Raw genomic sequence first — 14,919 nt, forward strand, 5'->3', positions numbered from 1 at the left:
GTCTATTGTAGGATTGATACTTTGTTATTTTTTGCTTGAGCTTTCTTATTCTTCTTGATGGAGAAACCAACCAAATGTACTGTTTTTTCCAGGACACTACCAGTTTTTAATCTGTCTTTTTGAGTGTAATTATTAACAGTGTTAATAAATTTTACTCTTTACAGCAGTTGTGGTTGGATGTTAAGTTGCATGGTCACACTGTTTATGATAGACAGGAATGGCAGTGATAACGTTTTGCATATTTATCACTGTAAGCCATTATCCCTCAATTTCACATAGTTTGTAGAGTCCACAAACAGGTCCGACAGCACTGCCCCATGTGAACAGCACCATGGAGGTCCCCCATCTCTAACTTAGCTTTCAAGATGAGATACAGACCCAAGGGGATAGAATCCATTGCTGCCTAATTATCTGTCATACCCAGTTAATGAAGAATAGAGTGGAGTTGACCCTGAGGGTTGAGGATCAGTACCAGAAGGCAATGGTCAAACCTTAACTATAAAGCAGGGTTGCTGGTGGAGGGGAGGAAGCTAAGAGTATCATGAGGAAATACAGGAAGAATGAGGGAGATATTGATAAAATTACTTAATTCTGCCTGAAGGCATCTTCCTTCTGGGGGTTGCTTTATTTAAAGATTTTATTTATTTATTCATTTTAGAGAGAGAGTGTTTGTGAGCAGGGTAAGGAGCAGAGGGGGAAGGAGAGGGAGGTGTGGAAGGAATCTCCAGCAGACTTGGTGCTCAGTGTAGGGCTTGCCCTGGGGATCCATCTCACAACACTGAGATCATGACCTGAGCTGAAATCAAGAGCGGGACACCTAACGGTCTGAGCCACGCAGGCACCCCTAGGTGCCCCTGATTTAATATATATATATTTTAAATGTGAATTCTACTGAAATGAACATCAAAGATGAGTTTTTCTGCATGTGTATTTTGATGATATAAATATCAGAGTGATTTTAAGGGGAAATAAAAGGAAAATACATGTGGAGGAACAACAAATGGACCCCAAGGGAGATAGCTGGAGGAGGGGATGATATTATTCCTGAGACTTTATGGACTGACCTTTTGTGTAGAAGCCTCATCTTTCTGTCTTTCTCCAGAGCAGTATTTATCTCTACTCACTGCCTTTCTAAGTGGACTTCAATATGCCCACTCAGTTTGTCCCTTACATCTGGGCCTCAGAGAGCTGTCTCCCTACAGATTTTCTACCTGATCTCATTGGCTGCTGCTTCAACATTAGATCTAGAACCTTATCTCCATTCTCACCCACTGCCCAAGTTCACTCACACAGTTAGCAGTCAAACCTTGAGTAGAAATCAGCTTACACACGTGGTCTAATCTCTTTTCCCTTCCCTCTTCCCACAGTGGTCGTCCCTCTATCAATAATCACCCTTTAAACTGAAATGATTAGAACATGCACTTTTTGTATTGCTGTTGATCTTTTATTGAACACACAAAGAGAGAAGGGGAGGTTATTGACCCTCTGTTGAAACTGAGATGAGTGAAAAGGATGGCATGAGGCCAATGTCTGCCTGCAAGTCCACTGCAAATGATTTGATCCAGCTGAGGGAGGTTCGAATTTATTAGTATGTGCTCCAACGAACCTCCAAATCATCTCCTGCATGGACAACATAACTACCAACTCCTGAAAAGGAAGAACGAGAAGTGGGTCAAATGATTTTTTTAAATGACTTATTTATTTTAGAGAGAAAGAGAGCAGGAGCAGGGGGAGGGGCAGAAGGAGAGGGAGAGAATTTCAGGCAGACTCCCCACTGAGTGTGGAGCCCTACAAGGGGCTTGATCTCACAACCCTGAGATCATGGCCTGAGCTGAAAGCAAGAGTCTCACTTTCCCAATGCCTGGGCCCATTCCCCACCAAAGCTCACACCCTCACATCTGGATGTTTGGGGCATTGTCACTCTGTGGGGCTTTCTAGCACTCTCTCCCTTACCTTGGCTCAGGTGTTCACCATTGCTCAGGAGCTCCCAGTAGGTTCTGTCATTATTGTTGGCCTTTATGCCCTGAACAGTGGTGATGTAGGGGCCCCATGAGCTCTCCTCCACTGTGAAACTGTGGGGACAATAAATGAGTTACAGAAACTTAGAATTTTCAAAGGCAACCTTAATGGGCATTTCTCAAACTTCAATGTACCTAAGAATCATTTGAAGCAGTTATCAAAAAAAGCAGATTTCCTGACCCTATCCTCAGATACTTTGATTTTGTAGGTCTGGGCGGGGACTAGGAATCTGCATGTGTCATAAACACTCCACGAGATTCTGATGCAGGCACTCCACAATCTATGCTAAATGAGAGGAATGATGCCTCTTTCTGCCCCTGCCTCCCCTTCAGAGTAGATACTCTGTAGTCAACAACTACTAATCTTCTATCCCAAGATAGTCACTGTTGAAGATACTAAAGCAGCACAAGAAAATGTTAACCTCATGTCCTATAGGCAACATAAATTAGTAGGTTTTCTCTTAGGAAAGAAGAAAAGGAAAGAACAATTAAATATTTCCTGCTGTCTTTATTAAAAAGTGACATGGTCAATGTCTGTTTCACATTCCCTGGTCACATTTCTCTGACTTCCTGGGAGCCCTTGAAAGCAACCTTTATAATATTTCCATATATAATGTGTGTATATTAGTATGTGTATATATAGTATTAATTCCTATATTATATATATATATATATAACACTACATACATACACACACATATATGCATATATGTAATTTTCTTTATGGAATCTTACATCATGTTATTGGACAAATAATTGCTGATTAGATTTAGGGAGTCAAATGAACCATACCTTTAGGAGGCAAAGTCAATATCTTAATTTTAATATTTGACCTCTTTAGGCCAGGAAAACTTAATCTAGGGGTCCATGAATCTGAAAGGGGTGGGAGCATGGAGAAGAATTTGTGAAACCTCTGATTTAAAGGACAAGTTTTGTGTGTATGTCCGCCTGTCTGGGATCAGCATCCACTGCACTCATCTGATTTTCACAGGGGTCAATGATTCAATAATAATGACCCAGTGTTCTAAACACAAAATGATTGACCTGAGAGGTTCTATTTGTTGAAGGAATTTTACTGACAGAGGAGAGATCCTTGGGACTTATTCACCCACTAAGTGAATATTAATTTAATACCTACATGTGCTAGAAGATGAAAAGTCTGACCTTTTTTTAAATCCCTGCCATGAGATGTGGATGGACAGCAAAGTACCAATAAAGAAGTGTTTCGAATGTACTTTGTATTCAGGTGCTTATGTATTCTTACTGAGTCTTTCAAAAATCACCAAATACCTTCACCTTAGGTTACATACAGACATACCTAAATAGAGTTGCATTTTCTTTCTGAGCTTGTTCCATCACATCTAGGAAGACAGAACCATCTGCCACAGAGACCACAATGCGATCTTTTGCATTATTGATTACCACAGAGTAATTTACTTTGATTTGTGAGGCTGAAACAGCAGGTGTCACTGATATAGGATCCTGAGTGGAGATGTTGAAGTTACCTGGCAGAGACAGAAAAGCAGAGAAGAATTACTATTCAGAATAATAAAAGTGGTGTTTGAGTTTGCATACCCATCCAACCCCTCTCTCGGGCCTCTAAGGAGCAAGAATCATCAACCAAGGGGCAGATCTCTCATGTGACTAAACCAGATATGCACCAGTTTGTAAATGAGTGTGTTTGGCTCCACTCCCAGCTGTTTAAGCAATTCAGTTGCCCTGTCTCCTGTTTCTCACAGAGGCTCCTGAGTTTTGGGGGCTTTGTTGTTGGTGGTTGTTTTGTTTTGTTTTGCTATTGTATTGCATACAATAATGCTTCCCTTTTTTTTGGATGCCTTTTTTATTTCTTAACATTTATTGAAAACACATTAAGTGCCAGGCACTGTACTAATCATTTTACATGGCTTATCTTATTCAGTCCTTACAAAAACCAACGTTAGATACTATTATCATTTGCATTTTTTTATATTAGTAAACTGAAGTTTAGGGATTAACATTTTTTTTGAGGTCCCTAAACCTGAAAGTGGCTGAACCAGGAATGAGCAAAGATAAAAATCAAGTCTTCTTTCATCCCTAGTTGAAAAATCAGTTATTTGAATAAATGATTCATGCCATAATTTTCTTATGACACTGCCATATTCCTCCCATATTCCTCTGAGCTCCCCGAGGGCTTACTCACTATGAGTGAGAGTCAGAGACACCATACTTTGCTTAGAATGGGAATGATGCTCAGAACATCTGTCTAGCTGGCCATGAGAAAACATGCCTTTGGAGATAGACATCATTGAAACAAGTCTACCCAATGTTTGAACCAAGAACAACACCTACTACCCTGTTAAGAACAAATCCTCAGGTGGTTATAATCACTGGTGACACATGGAGGACCGAGTTCTATCTGAGAATTGTTATGCTTTAGTGGTTTATCTGGTCACTTTTGGTCCCTAAGGACAACTTGGTCTCGCATGCTTTGGGTAATATGCTCTTTAGTACTCTACCTGAGCCATAGACACAAGAAGAGTCTTTATTAACATCCAAGTAGGTCTTTCCCATCAGGGCTGGTAAGATCTGAGCTGCAGCAGTTGGCATACGAAATGCTCCTTGAGAAATTTCTGTGAGCACTGTATCCCGTGTTTTCTGGCAAACCCATTGACTTTTATTGTAATAGTCTGATGAGACAAAGAGAGCCTAATGTGTGAGAGAGAGGGAATGAGAATGAACTACGGAAACATCAAATAAGGGAAAAGCCTATATCTAAAGAATTCAGTAAATATTTATGGGTCATTGACCACAGGGGAAGCACCTTGGACAACTAGGATACCTTTCCTGCCACCAAGAAATTTATAAACTAGTTTGGGGGGAGGTGGGGAATTGCTTAAGAACACAACCGATAATGGCTTCAATGAGAACAGACTTTCTCTACCTATTCATTCTTGTAGCCTTAACACTGGAACAATACCTGTCCCATAGGAGACACTTGATAATTGCTGTTAACGATCATAAAGAAGCCCCTAAGGTGAATGCCTTAAGAGAAGCATCTAGTGCCATGGTGTTTCAGAAGAGGAGGAACACATAAACATTTAGTGACCCTGAAGAAAGCCTTTGTGGAGAGGCAGTACTTGAGGTAGGTCTGGACAGTATATAGGCATTTCAGTAGGGGACATGAGGGGAGGAGTACCATACCCAGAGGGAACCATGTGATCAAGCGTGCTAAGATAGGTGCGGCCAGGGCATGGCCTGCCCGTGGTAACACTCTATATTTTAGCAAAATCCTCAGAGGATTCCTCCCGGCCTGGGAGGCTGGTATACAGGGGAGACTCAGGGTGATTGTAAAAAAAACAGGCTTGAGAATGAGGTTGGGTCACATTGGTGGATCCTCAAGCTTCAGGGTGAGGTGTCTGACATTATTTCCTTGACAATGGGGAGTCCAATAGATTCTTGTATAGAAACTATCCAAGCAGCAGATGTAAACTGGAGGGGACAGCATGATGGGGTAGAAGTTAGGAGGGTATCAGAGTAAGACAAGGACTAAAATGGGCTGGGCCTGCAGACATCATTCTGTAGTTTCTCAGGGAAGGACAGTTCCTCCTTTCATTTTCTTCAGAAGATCCTTTAAGTTAACCAGGCTGTCACAAGCATTTGTGGGATATTAAAAAAAAGGATCATATTTAATTTCCTCTTAAAAACTGTCTTGTAGGCAAGCAGCTCTCAAGCCTGCTGTAAATTAACATCACTTACACAGTTTTGAAACCAGACCAAGGCCCATGCTCCACCTCTGAGTTTCTGGTGTGGAGTCTAAACTTTAGTGTTTCCCAAAAGCTCCTCCAGGTGATTCAAACTTGGAGCCAGAATGGGCAACCACTGTTTTTTTGTTGTTGTTGTTTTTTTTAAGATTTTATTTATTTGCGAGAGAGAGAATGAGAGACAGAGAGCATGAGAGGGAGGAGGGTCAGAGGGAGAAGCCGACTCCCTGCCGAGCAGGGTACCCGATGCGGGACTCGATCCCGGGACTCCAGGATCATGACCTGAGCCGAAGGCAGTCGCTTAACCAACTGAGCCACCCAGGCGCCCCGGACAACCACTGTTTTATGAAGTCCAAACTCAGCAAGAAGGCAACAGCCTCACCAGCACCAACAGTAAAAACAACCTGTGTGATTACACCCCAGCTTCTTCTGGTAATTTTCCCCAAGGCCCTGCGCTGGCCCCATTGAACACCTTGATCTTCCTAAAATACGTTATGTTCTTCTGTACCTCTGGCATTTGTCTTTATTGTCCTCTCTCTCCCCAGGAAGCCCTCTCATCCTGGGGTGGCTGGCAGATTCCTACTCATACTAAAGACTCAGTGAATTTTTTTCTATGAATTTTCCTTTGTCTCTTCTTGTATCTACCCCTTAGAGTTGAGTAAATCAGTGAATATGCACGAATAAAGCCCCAGACTTCAAGGAACATATACAGGACAGAGTAGGTGTTGGTGTTGGGTGTGAGTTTGGATACCAGCTGTTTTGTTTCCATCCCCATCTGAATCACTTTCTGGCTTTGTAATGTCAGGCAAGTTACTGATGCTCCATGACTCATGCTCTCATTCTGGGAAATGGAAGTAATAATATTTTCCTCACTGGGTTGTTGTATGTGTTAATGAGCATGGCAATAAAGACTAGCTGGTATTACTGGCACTGCCTCTTATTACTTGGACAACATTAATCTAATTTGGGAGGTAAGAGGCAAGCACCAAATGCTGGTATATGGTAAACTGTGAGATTACATTTGATAGAATAACATAGTAGGTTGTAGTGGACTCTCGAATTTCGTAAAAAAGCTGTAGTCAGGAAAAGCTTCATGGAAGCATTGGACATGGAGAGGTAAGGATTGAAGGTGAGGAGAATACATTTCTGTCAGGGGAGCGGAATCACATCAAAACAGTTAGTACAGGAAACAGAATGGGTAATATCTTAGGGGGCCAAGAAGAAAGCTATTTCTTTCCTTCATGACTCGCTCCTCTGTCTCCTGTTTTACCCTCTGACTTACCTGCATAGCTTCTCCTGTACTATATATGTTTCCAAGGAGACCATTTTCTGTTTTCTGAGACAGAATCTTAGCTATCAGTGACTCTATATGATTATCAATATTCTCTAAATCCGATGTATCTATTTTGTTCTGCCCACTTGTTATACTTCTTTTCACACAGATCAGAGCCAGGACAGCCATCGCGCCGGTATCTGCCAGGAAGCAAAACATTGGTGATAGGGTGACCAATCATTCCAGTTTGCCTTGGACTGAGGGGTCTCCTGGTATGTAGGATTTTCATTGCTAAAAGAGGGACAGATCTGGGCAAACTGGGAAGATTGGTCATGCTAGTTGATGATGGGAGAGAAGGATTTGAAGATATAGCAATCATCCCTCCAGCACTAACCACTCAAATATTTCAAGATCCATTTCTTATGTTGAGTAACCCCATACCTCAAACTCAATAACTCACCTGTTGGTCATAGAAACATGTATGGATTTGCAGGTGCATACACATGAACAGTATTCCACTTCTACATCTTGGTTGTTTTCATTTTTTTCATCTCTCAGCCAAATTGGCAAAGGAATTGAGGTAAGTCAGTGTGATACCCCAAATAAAATATGTCTTTGCCATGTTCCAATGTTTCCATTAGGCTGATTAGAAAGTAGCACTTAAGAGAATTATTTTCCAATAAAGCTTCTTAAGGGGGAGGATGAAACAAGAGATTGGAAGAAGGGAGGATAAGGTCTTCTTCTGGCTTGTTATTTGTTTCCCTGACATTCTTTACATATGATACCTTCCCCTTCACATAGAAAGAAATCTCACATTCTCCTTGTTATAGAGATACTGAGTGGTGATTTTCAGATTTCTTGGAGGAAGATGAGCTTGTGTATCTGGAGCCATAGGGCTGAGCAACAATACTAGCTGTCTAGAGGGGGCTTCTTTTGGGATGTGTAAGCTGACCCAGGAGAAAATTTCTAGTTTTCTCTATTGGAGATACAGACTTTATTGTTCAAAATATTGGGCCTTGTCCTGGAGAGGTTGTGTTGTCCTTGTAAGCCCACACATGCAAAAGGTCCCAATAAATTTGAGAAAGAGGCAAAGTTAAGATAAGTGAATTCCACTGTTTTCCTTTCTCTAATACTTATACTTCCTAAAATGTCTTATATGAAGATTCTCACAGTCTATCCTTATTTTACAGATGGGTAAAATAAGGTCAAAGATTAACATCCATTGATTATATAATTCAAAGAACGGTAAGGTAGCAACTGGATCTTTCTACTATAGTACACATCTAGAAAGATGTTTAAATGCCCCCCAATATCCACTCTTCTCAAAAAGAAAATTCTCTTCCATGATTGCTAGGGTAAAGAGGATTAAAAAAAAAAAGTCAATGTATTTACTGGTGGAAAAACTCAAAGGAAAAGACTTACCAGGGACTGTGTCCTCTATGCCAAGGGAATTGGGTGTAATGACTCACCTACTGAGAACTGTTCATGAAAATAGTAATTTTTACTTTCAGGATCCAAGATTTTAGTAACCTCAGTGATTGAGTAATTCCCACTGAATAGACACAAGGCCAAAATGTCCAGGCTGAGCTGGTAGTAGTTAGTCAGTGGATTACCATCATGGTCTTCTGTCAGAAAGGAAAGAAATACCTTACTCATGGAAATAATACTGGAGTAATAAATTTTCAAACTCTTCCTACTTGCTTTGCTTGAATTTCTTTACATTTAAGAAGGGTGAGTAATAGAGGGGGGAGGATCGCTCATAGAATCAGCAAATCTGAGAAATGTGAAGGCTGTTAAGAGCCACCAAATTGAACTCAATTCCTTTCATTTTATAACAAAGGAGACTCAGCACTAAAGAGATTAAAATACCATTCTGATACTCAGGTGGTTACAGAACTAGGACTAGAACACAGATTCCTCCCCACCCCCACCCCAAACCTCTTGCACTTTCAATGGTAATGTGTTCAAACTGTAAGTGGAATAGAAGTAGAGGCCATCTCAAAAGAAGATGGGATCAGACAGGCTTAATGAATAATAGGATAAATAGTGGGTGGGTGTTGAAATAAAAACAATGCACCCCATAGCAGCTGTCATGGTCAGCCTGTTTTTCCCAGTGATAAAGTACTTTTGGCTTTCGTTCTTCTACTAGTATCATATGCTTTGGTACTTCTGACATAGTGTCTTGTGTTGCTCAGCTATTTCTGGTGTATTTCATTATTTGTCTAAAAACCAAGGATCTAGAGAACAAGAGAACAGTGTCGTGTGTGTGCGTGTTTGTGTGTGTGTACACGTGTGTGTGCATCATCATTTGTAAGGTTGATGTAGAGTCGGTGCTCATTTGAACTTATTTGAAAGGAAAATTCAAGACACTGTGGTGCCTGGGTGGCTCAGTTGGTTAGGTGTCTGCCTTCGGCTCAGATCATGATCCAGGGTCATGACTGAGCCTTGCATCAGGCTCCCTGATGAGCAAGGAGCCTGCTTCTCCCTCTCCCTCTGCCTACCACTCCCCCTGTGTGTGTGCGCTCTCTCTCTGTCAAATAAATAAAAATCAAAATCTTTTAAAAAAAAGAAAATTCAAGACACATGTTGAAGGAGGGAAGAAGGGAAAGTGATCTGCAAAGATATGTGGGATGAGTAGAATGAAGAGGAGAAGGAAAGACTGAAGGGAAACTTCATTTAGTTCTGAACCAGTGGAGGAGAAGATAAGGTTGTCCAGGGTATCTGAACATTTGATTCTCACCCATATTTTTAATTTCTGCTTGGAATTTATTTTCTAGGTCTCCGACGAGTTCAGAATAATTTATAGAAATTCCATCAGGCCCTTTACATGCTCCCAAAGCCAGTATAGCCAACGCAAGCTGTCCCGAGGTTAAAGATGGCTCTGAAAAGAAAAGTATTCAAGTTTAATGAGGTACATGCTTGTGATTTTTCTTTTTTTTTGGCCTCCTGTATTTCTTGTGACTTACATTGCCTGTCAATTCTCTCTTTTTTTCCACTCTATACCAGTATTTTACTGTTCTCTTATTTATTCCCAAAGCAGAGACTTTTCTAGCAGTGCTGTATAAATGCCTAGATCTGAGTCTTCCCCATGCAATCATGAGATGTTTTTGGAATCACACAATCCTTATAAAAATTTTAAAAGAAAAAAAATAGATAATAAAACCTGGGGATTTATTCTCTGTGGGTGCCATCTTGCCAAGATAGTAATAATTGACTTAGATGTTCTGCCTTATAGAACATCAAAATTCTCAGGCTTCTCTTAATTCTTAAAATAATATTGTGAGGTAGGTAGTGGTGGCTTAATTTTCCCCTTATTTCACTTAGAAAGCTAAGGCTCAGTATTGACATGAAGGACTCAGGGGGGAGCCTGCACTCAACCCCAGTCCTCATCAGGGGTGCCTGGGTGGCTCAGTTGGTTAAGTGTCTGACTCTTGATTTTGGCTCAGGTCATGGTCTCAGGGTTGTGGAATTGAGCCCCACATTTGGCTCTGAATGCTGAGCATGGAGCCTGCTTAAGATTCTCTCTCTTTTTCTCCCATCTGTTCCCCCTCTCCCTCTCTAAACAAAACAAAACAAAAACAGAGAGAAAAACAAACAAAAAACCCCAGTCCTCATCTCTATTTCCCTGTGATTCCCTTGCTATTGTCAGGTTTCTTATGTGTGGGTCACATCCTTGTCTGGTTGTCAACTCAGCTAGCTTATATAATAGTGTTAGTGAATGAGAGTCTTTAATTTCTTTTGCTTATCCTTTTGAAGGAAATGTTTTTCAGGACTCAAGTAAGGCCTAGACATAGAGTAAATGGCACAGATGTGATGTTTTGAGGTACCTTTCTGTCCCCTCAAGTTTTATACAGCTAGGATAGATGTAGCAGGGAGACTTTGGACACACGATTTTGTCCAAAGATCTGTGGCTGGAGAGAATCTTTATGGATAGGTAAGTCTTCTTCTAAATTTTCCGGAGATGTAGGTACTCACTTTTATTTTCCACAGCAGTATTGATTTGTTGGATCAGCTGTTGTTCTTGGTTTGGGTTCAGGATCCCACCAAGTCTGAGGGACAGCAGGACATTGGCAGCATGGATTCCTTTGGTATATTTTGAATTGATCATTGTGCTTATCAGAGGGTTTAGAGTAGTATAGTATTCCTTGCTTACCTCTGTGGCATGGGAAGGAGGAGATAAGAAATATACATTAAGAAAATATTAAGGAACAGGAACACTAGCAATGGGGTTGGTATTAAAATGTTTAGTAACAGATATGGCACAGACAGAGCAATCCAGTGGTCACTGGCTAAGTTGCTGGAACAGTACAAAGGTGGGTCTGGAGTCTCTGCTATGTCAGGTATTACTCCTTTACCAACCAGCATGGAAATGTTTCTATGTTTTAACAGCTGTTTCAGCTAATGTGTCCTGACAGAACATCAGTCTTGCCTGGAAGATCTAGTATCATTCACTAATTTTGAGGATGAGTCCTGACCAGGATGTCCTTTAAAAAAACAACAAAAAAAAAAACCTCCTTAATTGAAGGCTTAATGGAGACTACAATACATGTCTTCTGAGTCCCAGTCCTTTCTACTTCCTGGATTGAGTTCTTTCCTTCCTCCATCTTCTAAATCAATCAGATTAATATTGAGGGAAACAACGCAACAGTTCTATGTTTCAGTGGTGATTGACCCCAAAGCTGAATTGTCTGGTTGCCCAACCGACCTGGCATCAAGATCATTATTCAGTACCATGCACCTTTCAGAAAACCCTCTAGTCTTAGCCTACATCATGTCCAAATCTCAGGAGAAAGGATAGGGAGAGTCACATTCTACTGTGGAAGTAAAAAGAGAGTCCAGAGACCCCAAGAACTAGAGGAAAATTAGAAGAATTAGTGACCACTTAAAACATTTTTAAATGTACTTTGTTCAGGGCACCTGAGTGTCCCAATTGGTTGAGCAGCCAACTCTTGATTTCAGTTCAGGTCATGATCTCAGGGTGGTGGGATTGATCCCTGGGTTGGGCTCTGTGCTCAGCTTAGAGTCTGCTTGAGATTCTTTCTCTCTTTCTCCTTCTGCCCCTCCCCCTGCTCATGGTTGCTTTCTGTCTCTGTAAAATAGGGCACATGTTGTAATGAGCACTGGGTGTTATACGCAAATAATGAATCACTGAACATTACATCAAAAGCTAATGATGTACTGAATCGTGACTCACATAACATAATAAAAATAAATAAACAAAAATTTAAAAAAAATGTACTTTGTTAACACTCCCAAGCAAGAAAAAACCTACCCATCTCTGGATTATCTCTTGGGTTATTAGGTTACTGAGAACAGCATGAGCCCTGCGTTCAATCAGACCTTGGCTGGATTCTGTGGTACTTAACTTATCACTATGGGTGTCTTATGTAACTTTCCTGACCTTCAGTTTCCCCATTTTAAAATTGTGGATAGGGGTGCCTCGGTGGCTCAGTTGTTAAGCTTCTGTCTTCGGCTCATGTCATGATCCTGGGGTCCTGGGATTGAGCCCCGCATCAGGCTCCCTGCTCGGCGGGAAGCCTGCTTCTCCCTCTCCCACTCCCCCTGCTTGTGTTCCTGCTCTTGCTATCTCTCTCTCTGTCAAATAAATAAATAAAATATTTAAAAAAATAAATTGTGGATATTAACACCTATTTTATAGATATTGGACAAGGAGTCACTTAATAAACTGTAAAATACCAAACATATTATCACTTTTAGCTCAGCTGGAGTTTCTATCACTATATTTAGAGAACTGAGGCAATGTGAGTTCTCTACTCCCAATGTGGGGCTCAGAATCACCACCCCGAGATCAAGAGTCATGTGCTCTACTGACTGAGTCAGCCAGATGCCCTCCAGCTTTCTTCTCTTTAAAAGAGAGTCAGGGAGATCTGAACCAGTGGTTGTAGAACAGTCCTGGTTTATTACAAGAACAATTGGACAATTGTTGAGTCATGGCTGAGATTTTGTGGAAGCATCCAGTTCAGTAGAAACAGACTTTTCAGTTCCTGGTCAACCACTCATTAGTTTCCTTGACCATTAAAGACAAAGCTAAATATTTTATACAATGAATTAAACTTCAAAACCTCCACAGAGACCCTCTATTCTTAGGATACAACAAAAGAAATGACAGGCCAGGAAAAGAAATTAGAGTTGGCAGAGTTTGTGCTTTGGCTTGTGTGAATACAAGTCTTTCTATTGTGGTGTTGACCTCTTCTTGTTGGCTTCAGAATACCAGGAGCATGTAGCCACCAATGGCACCACATAGTCATCTTTGGACTACGTTTAAGCTCAATTCCAGGGTAAGGACATAAAAAAGAGAAATAATGCACCTGAGATCTATACCAGGCTTCATGACATCACTTGCTTCAACACCTTTCCCCAATTCTCTTCAACTTATGGATGAAGCTAAAGAAATTCAGGAACATTAGATCATTCAGCTAGTAAGGGGGAACCAATTTTTCTTTCTCCTACTTAGTATTTTTTAATAGAATCACACAATCTCAGTATCCTATACCCAGAGGAGATGAGCTTATACCTGTGTCCTGTGGAGAAGAGTTGGAGGGAGGGAGACATGTAGCTTGGAACATCTAAACTCAATAATGACAAGAGAGGTCAATAATGACAAGAGAGGGGGGCGCCTGGGTGGCTCAGTTGGTTAAGCGGCTGCCTTCGGCTCGGGTCATGATCCTGGAGTCCTGGGATCGAGTCCCACATCGGGCTCCCTGCTCGGCGGGGAGTCTGCTTCTCCCTCTGACCCTCCTCCCTCTCATGCTCTCTGTCTCTCATTCTTTCTCTCGCAAATAAATAAAATCTTTAAAAAAAAAATAATGACAAGAGAGGGATTATTAACACTATTTTTTTTTCTGTGTAGTTATAAGGGGTTAACCCAAAACCTATGGGTTGAACTTCAAAAAAATAGATTGCATCTCAAATTCAAAAGAAAACTTTCTATGATCTTGAAAAATTTCTAGGATCATGAGTATTCTATCATTGAAAATGAAGAAGAATAGACAGTTGCTTGGTAGGGTTGCTATGGTGGAGAAAATCTCCATATAGGAAGAACAGTTAGGCAAGTTAGCATTGCATCTACAATCCCTCTTAAAATGACATACATTATGGAACTTTCCTCACCATGTCCTGCCACATTTTACATTACTCATAGAGTCCAACCACAAATAGAACTGAAATAGGGTCTTTCTTCAGGTCACTCTAAACAAGTTCCCTGTCAGTAGACTTTAGAAGACTATCACACCAAGAGTAATTTTAGCTCAACGCATACTCACCACAGATTTCACATTGTTGTCTTGGAATAAGAGAAAACAAGAGGAGCCCCACTAGGGGCAGCTGGTGGGATTGTCTCATCTCTCCAACAGTGTTCTGTAATGGTGAGAGCTTGTCTGGCTCTTTATTGGGTGATGGCAGAGGGTAATGAGAGCTCCTCCTTTAGCTTGCCTCAGCCTCTTTCACTCAGGCAAATATTGTGCAATATCGGGGTGTGGTCAAATGTATTTGTCCAAGAATTGTGATAAACCAGGAAGAAGACTTGAAAGAGGAAGAGGAAATAATGTTCTTTGTTTCCTGTCCCAAACTTTAGGATTCACATTCCTTACTTGCCTTCAGCCCAATGAGAATAAATTAAATGTCCCTGTTTTCCATTCCACTTTGCTGGTGTTTTATTATGTCTCTTGAAACATTAGATTTGATGGGAAAGGGCTTAAAACGTATAAAAATGGAAGTAGAAGTTGTAGGACTAAATTGAACCAGGCAAGATGGGGGAGACTGGCACCTGAGGATCTTTGGCATAGTGGTTTTTGATGTATGATTTTCTTCTGAAACCCTGAGAGTTTCATAGCCCAGGAGGAACGCCACAGAGATATATATCAAATGT

The 14,919-nt window shown here is 41.0% G+C and overlaps 1 protein-coding gene across 2 annotated transcripts; it reads right to left on the reverse strand.

Annotated features, from left to right (window-relative positions):
* Positions 1–1,437: 1,437 nt before the first annotated feature.
* TCN1 (transcobalamin 1) lies at positions 1,438–14,448 on the reverse strand. Of its 2 annotated transcripts, none has more exons than XM_044912192.1 (9): positions 14,315–14,448; positions 11,007–11,186; positions 9,772–9,912; positions 8,501–8,656; positions 7,041–7,231; positions 4,514–4,703; positions 3,337–3,523; positions 1,954–2,072; positions 1,438–1,647 (listed from the first exon to the last, which is right to left on the reverse strand). In XM_044912192.1, exons 1-9 carry the CDS (start codon positions 14,391–14,393, stop codon positions 1,586–1,588), a joined length of 1,305 nt encoding a protein of 434 aa, XP_044768127.1. In that variant the 5' UTR covers positions 14,394–14,448; the 3' UTR covers positions 1,438–1,585. The 2 variants fall into 2 exon arrangements, with proteins under 2 accessions (XP_044768127.1, XP_044768128.1); XM_044912193.1 differs by lacking the exon at positions 14,315–14,448 and adding an exon at positions 13,361–13,409.
* Between the last annotated feature and the right edge of the window lie 471 nt (positions 14,449–14,919).

Source organism: Neomonachus schauinslandi, unplaced genomic scaffold, assembly GCF_002201575.2.
Source record: "Neomonachus schauinslandi unplaced genomic scaffold, ASM220157v2 HiC_scaffold_375, whole genome shotgun sequence".
Classification (NCBI taxonomy): Eukaryota; Metazoa; Chordata; class Mammalia; order Carnivora; family Phocidae; genus Neomonachus; species Neomonachus schauinslandi.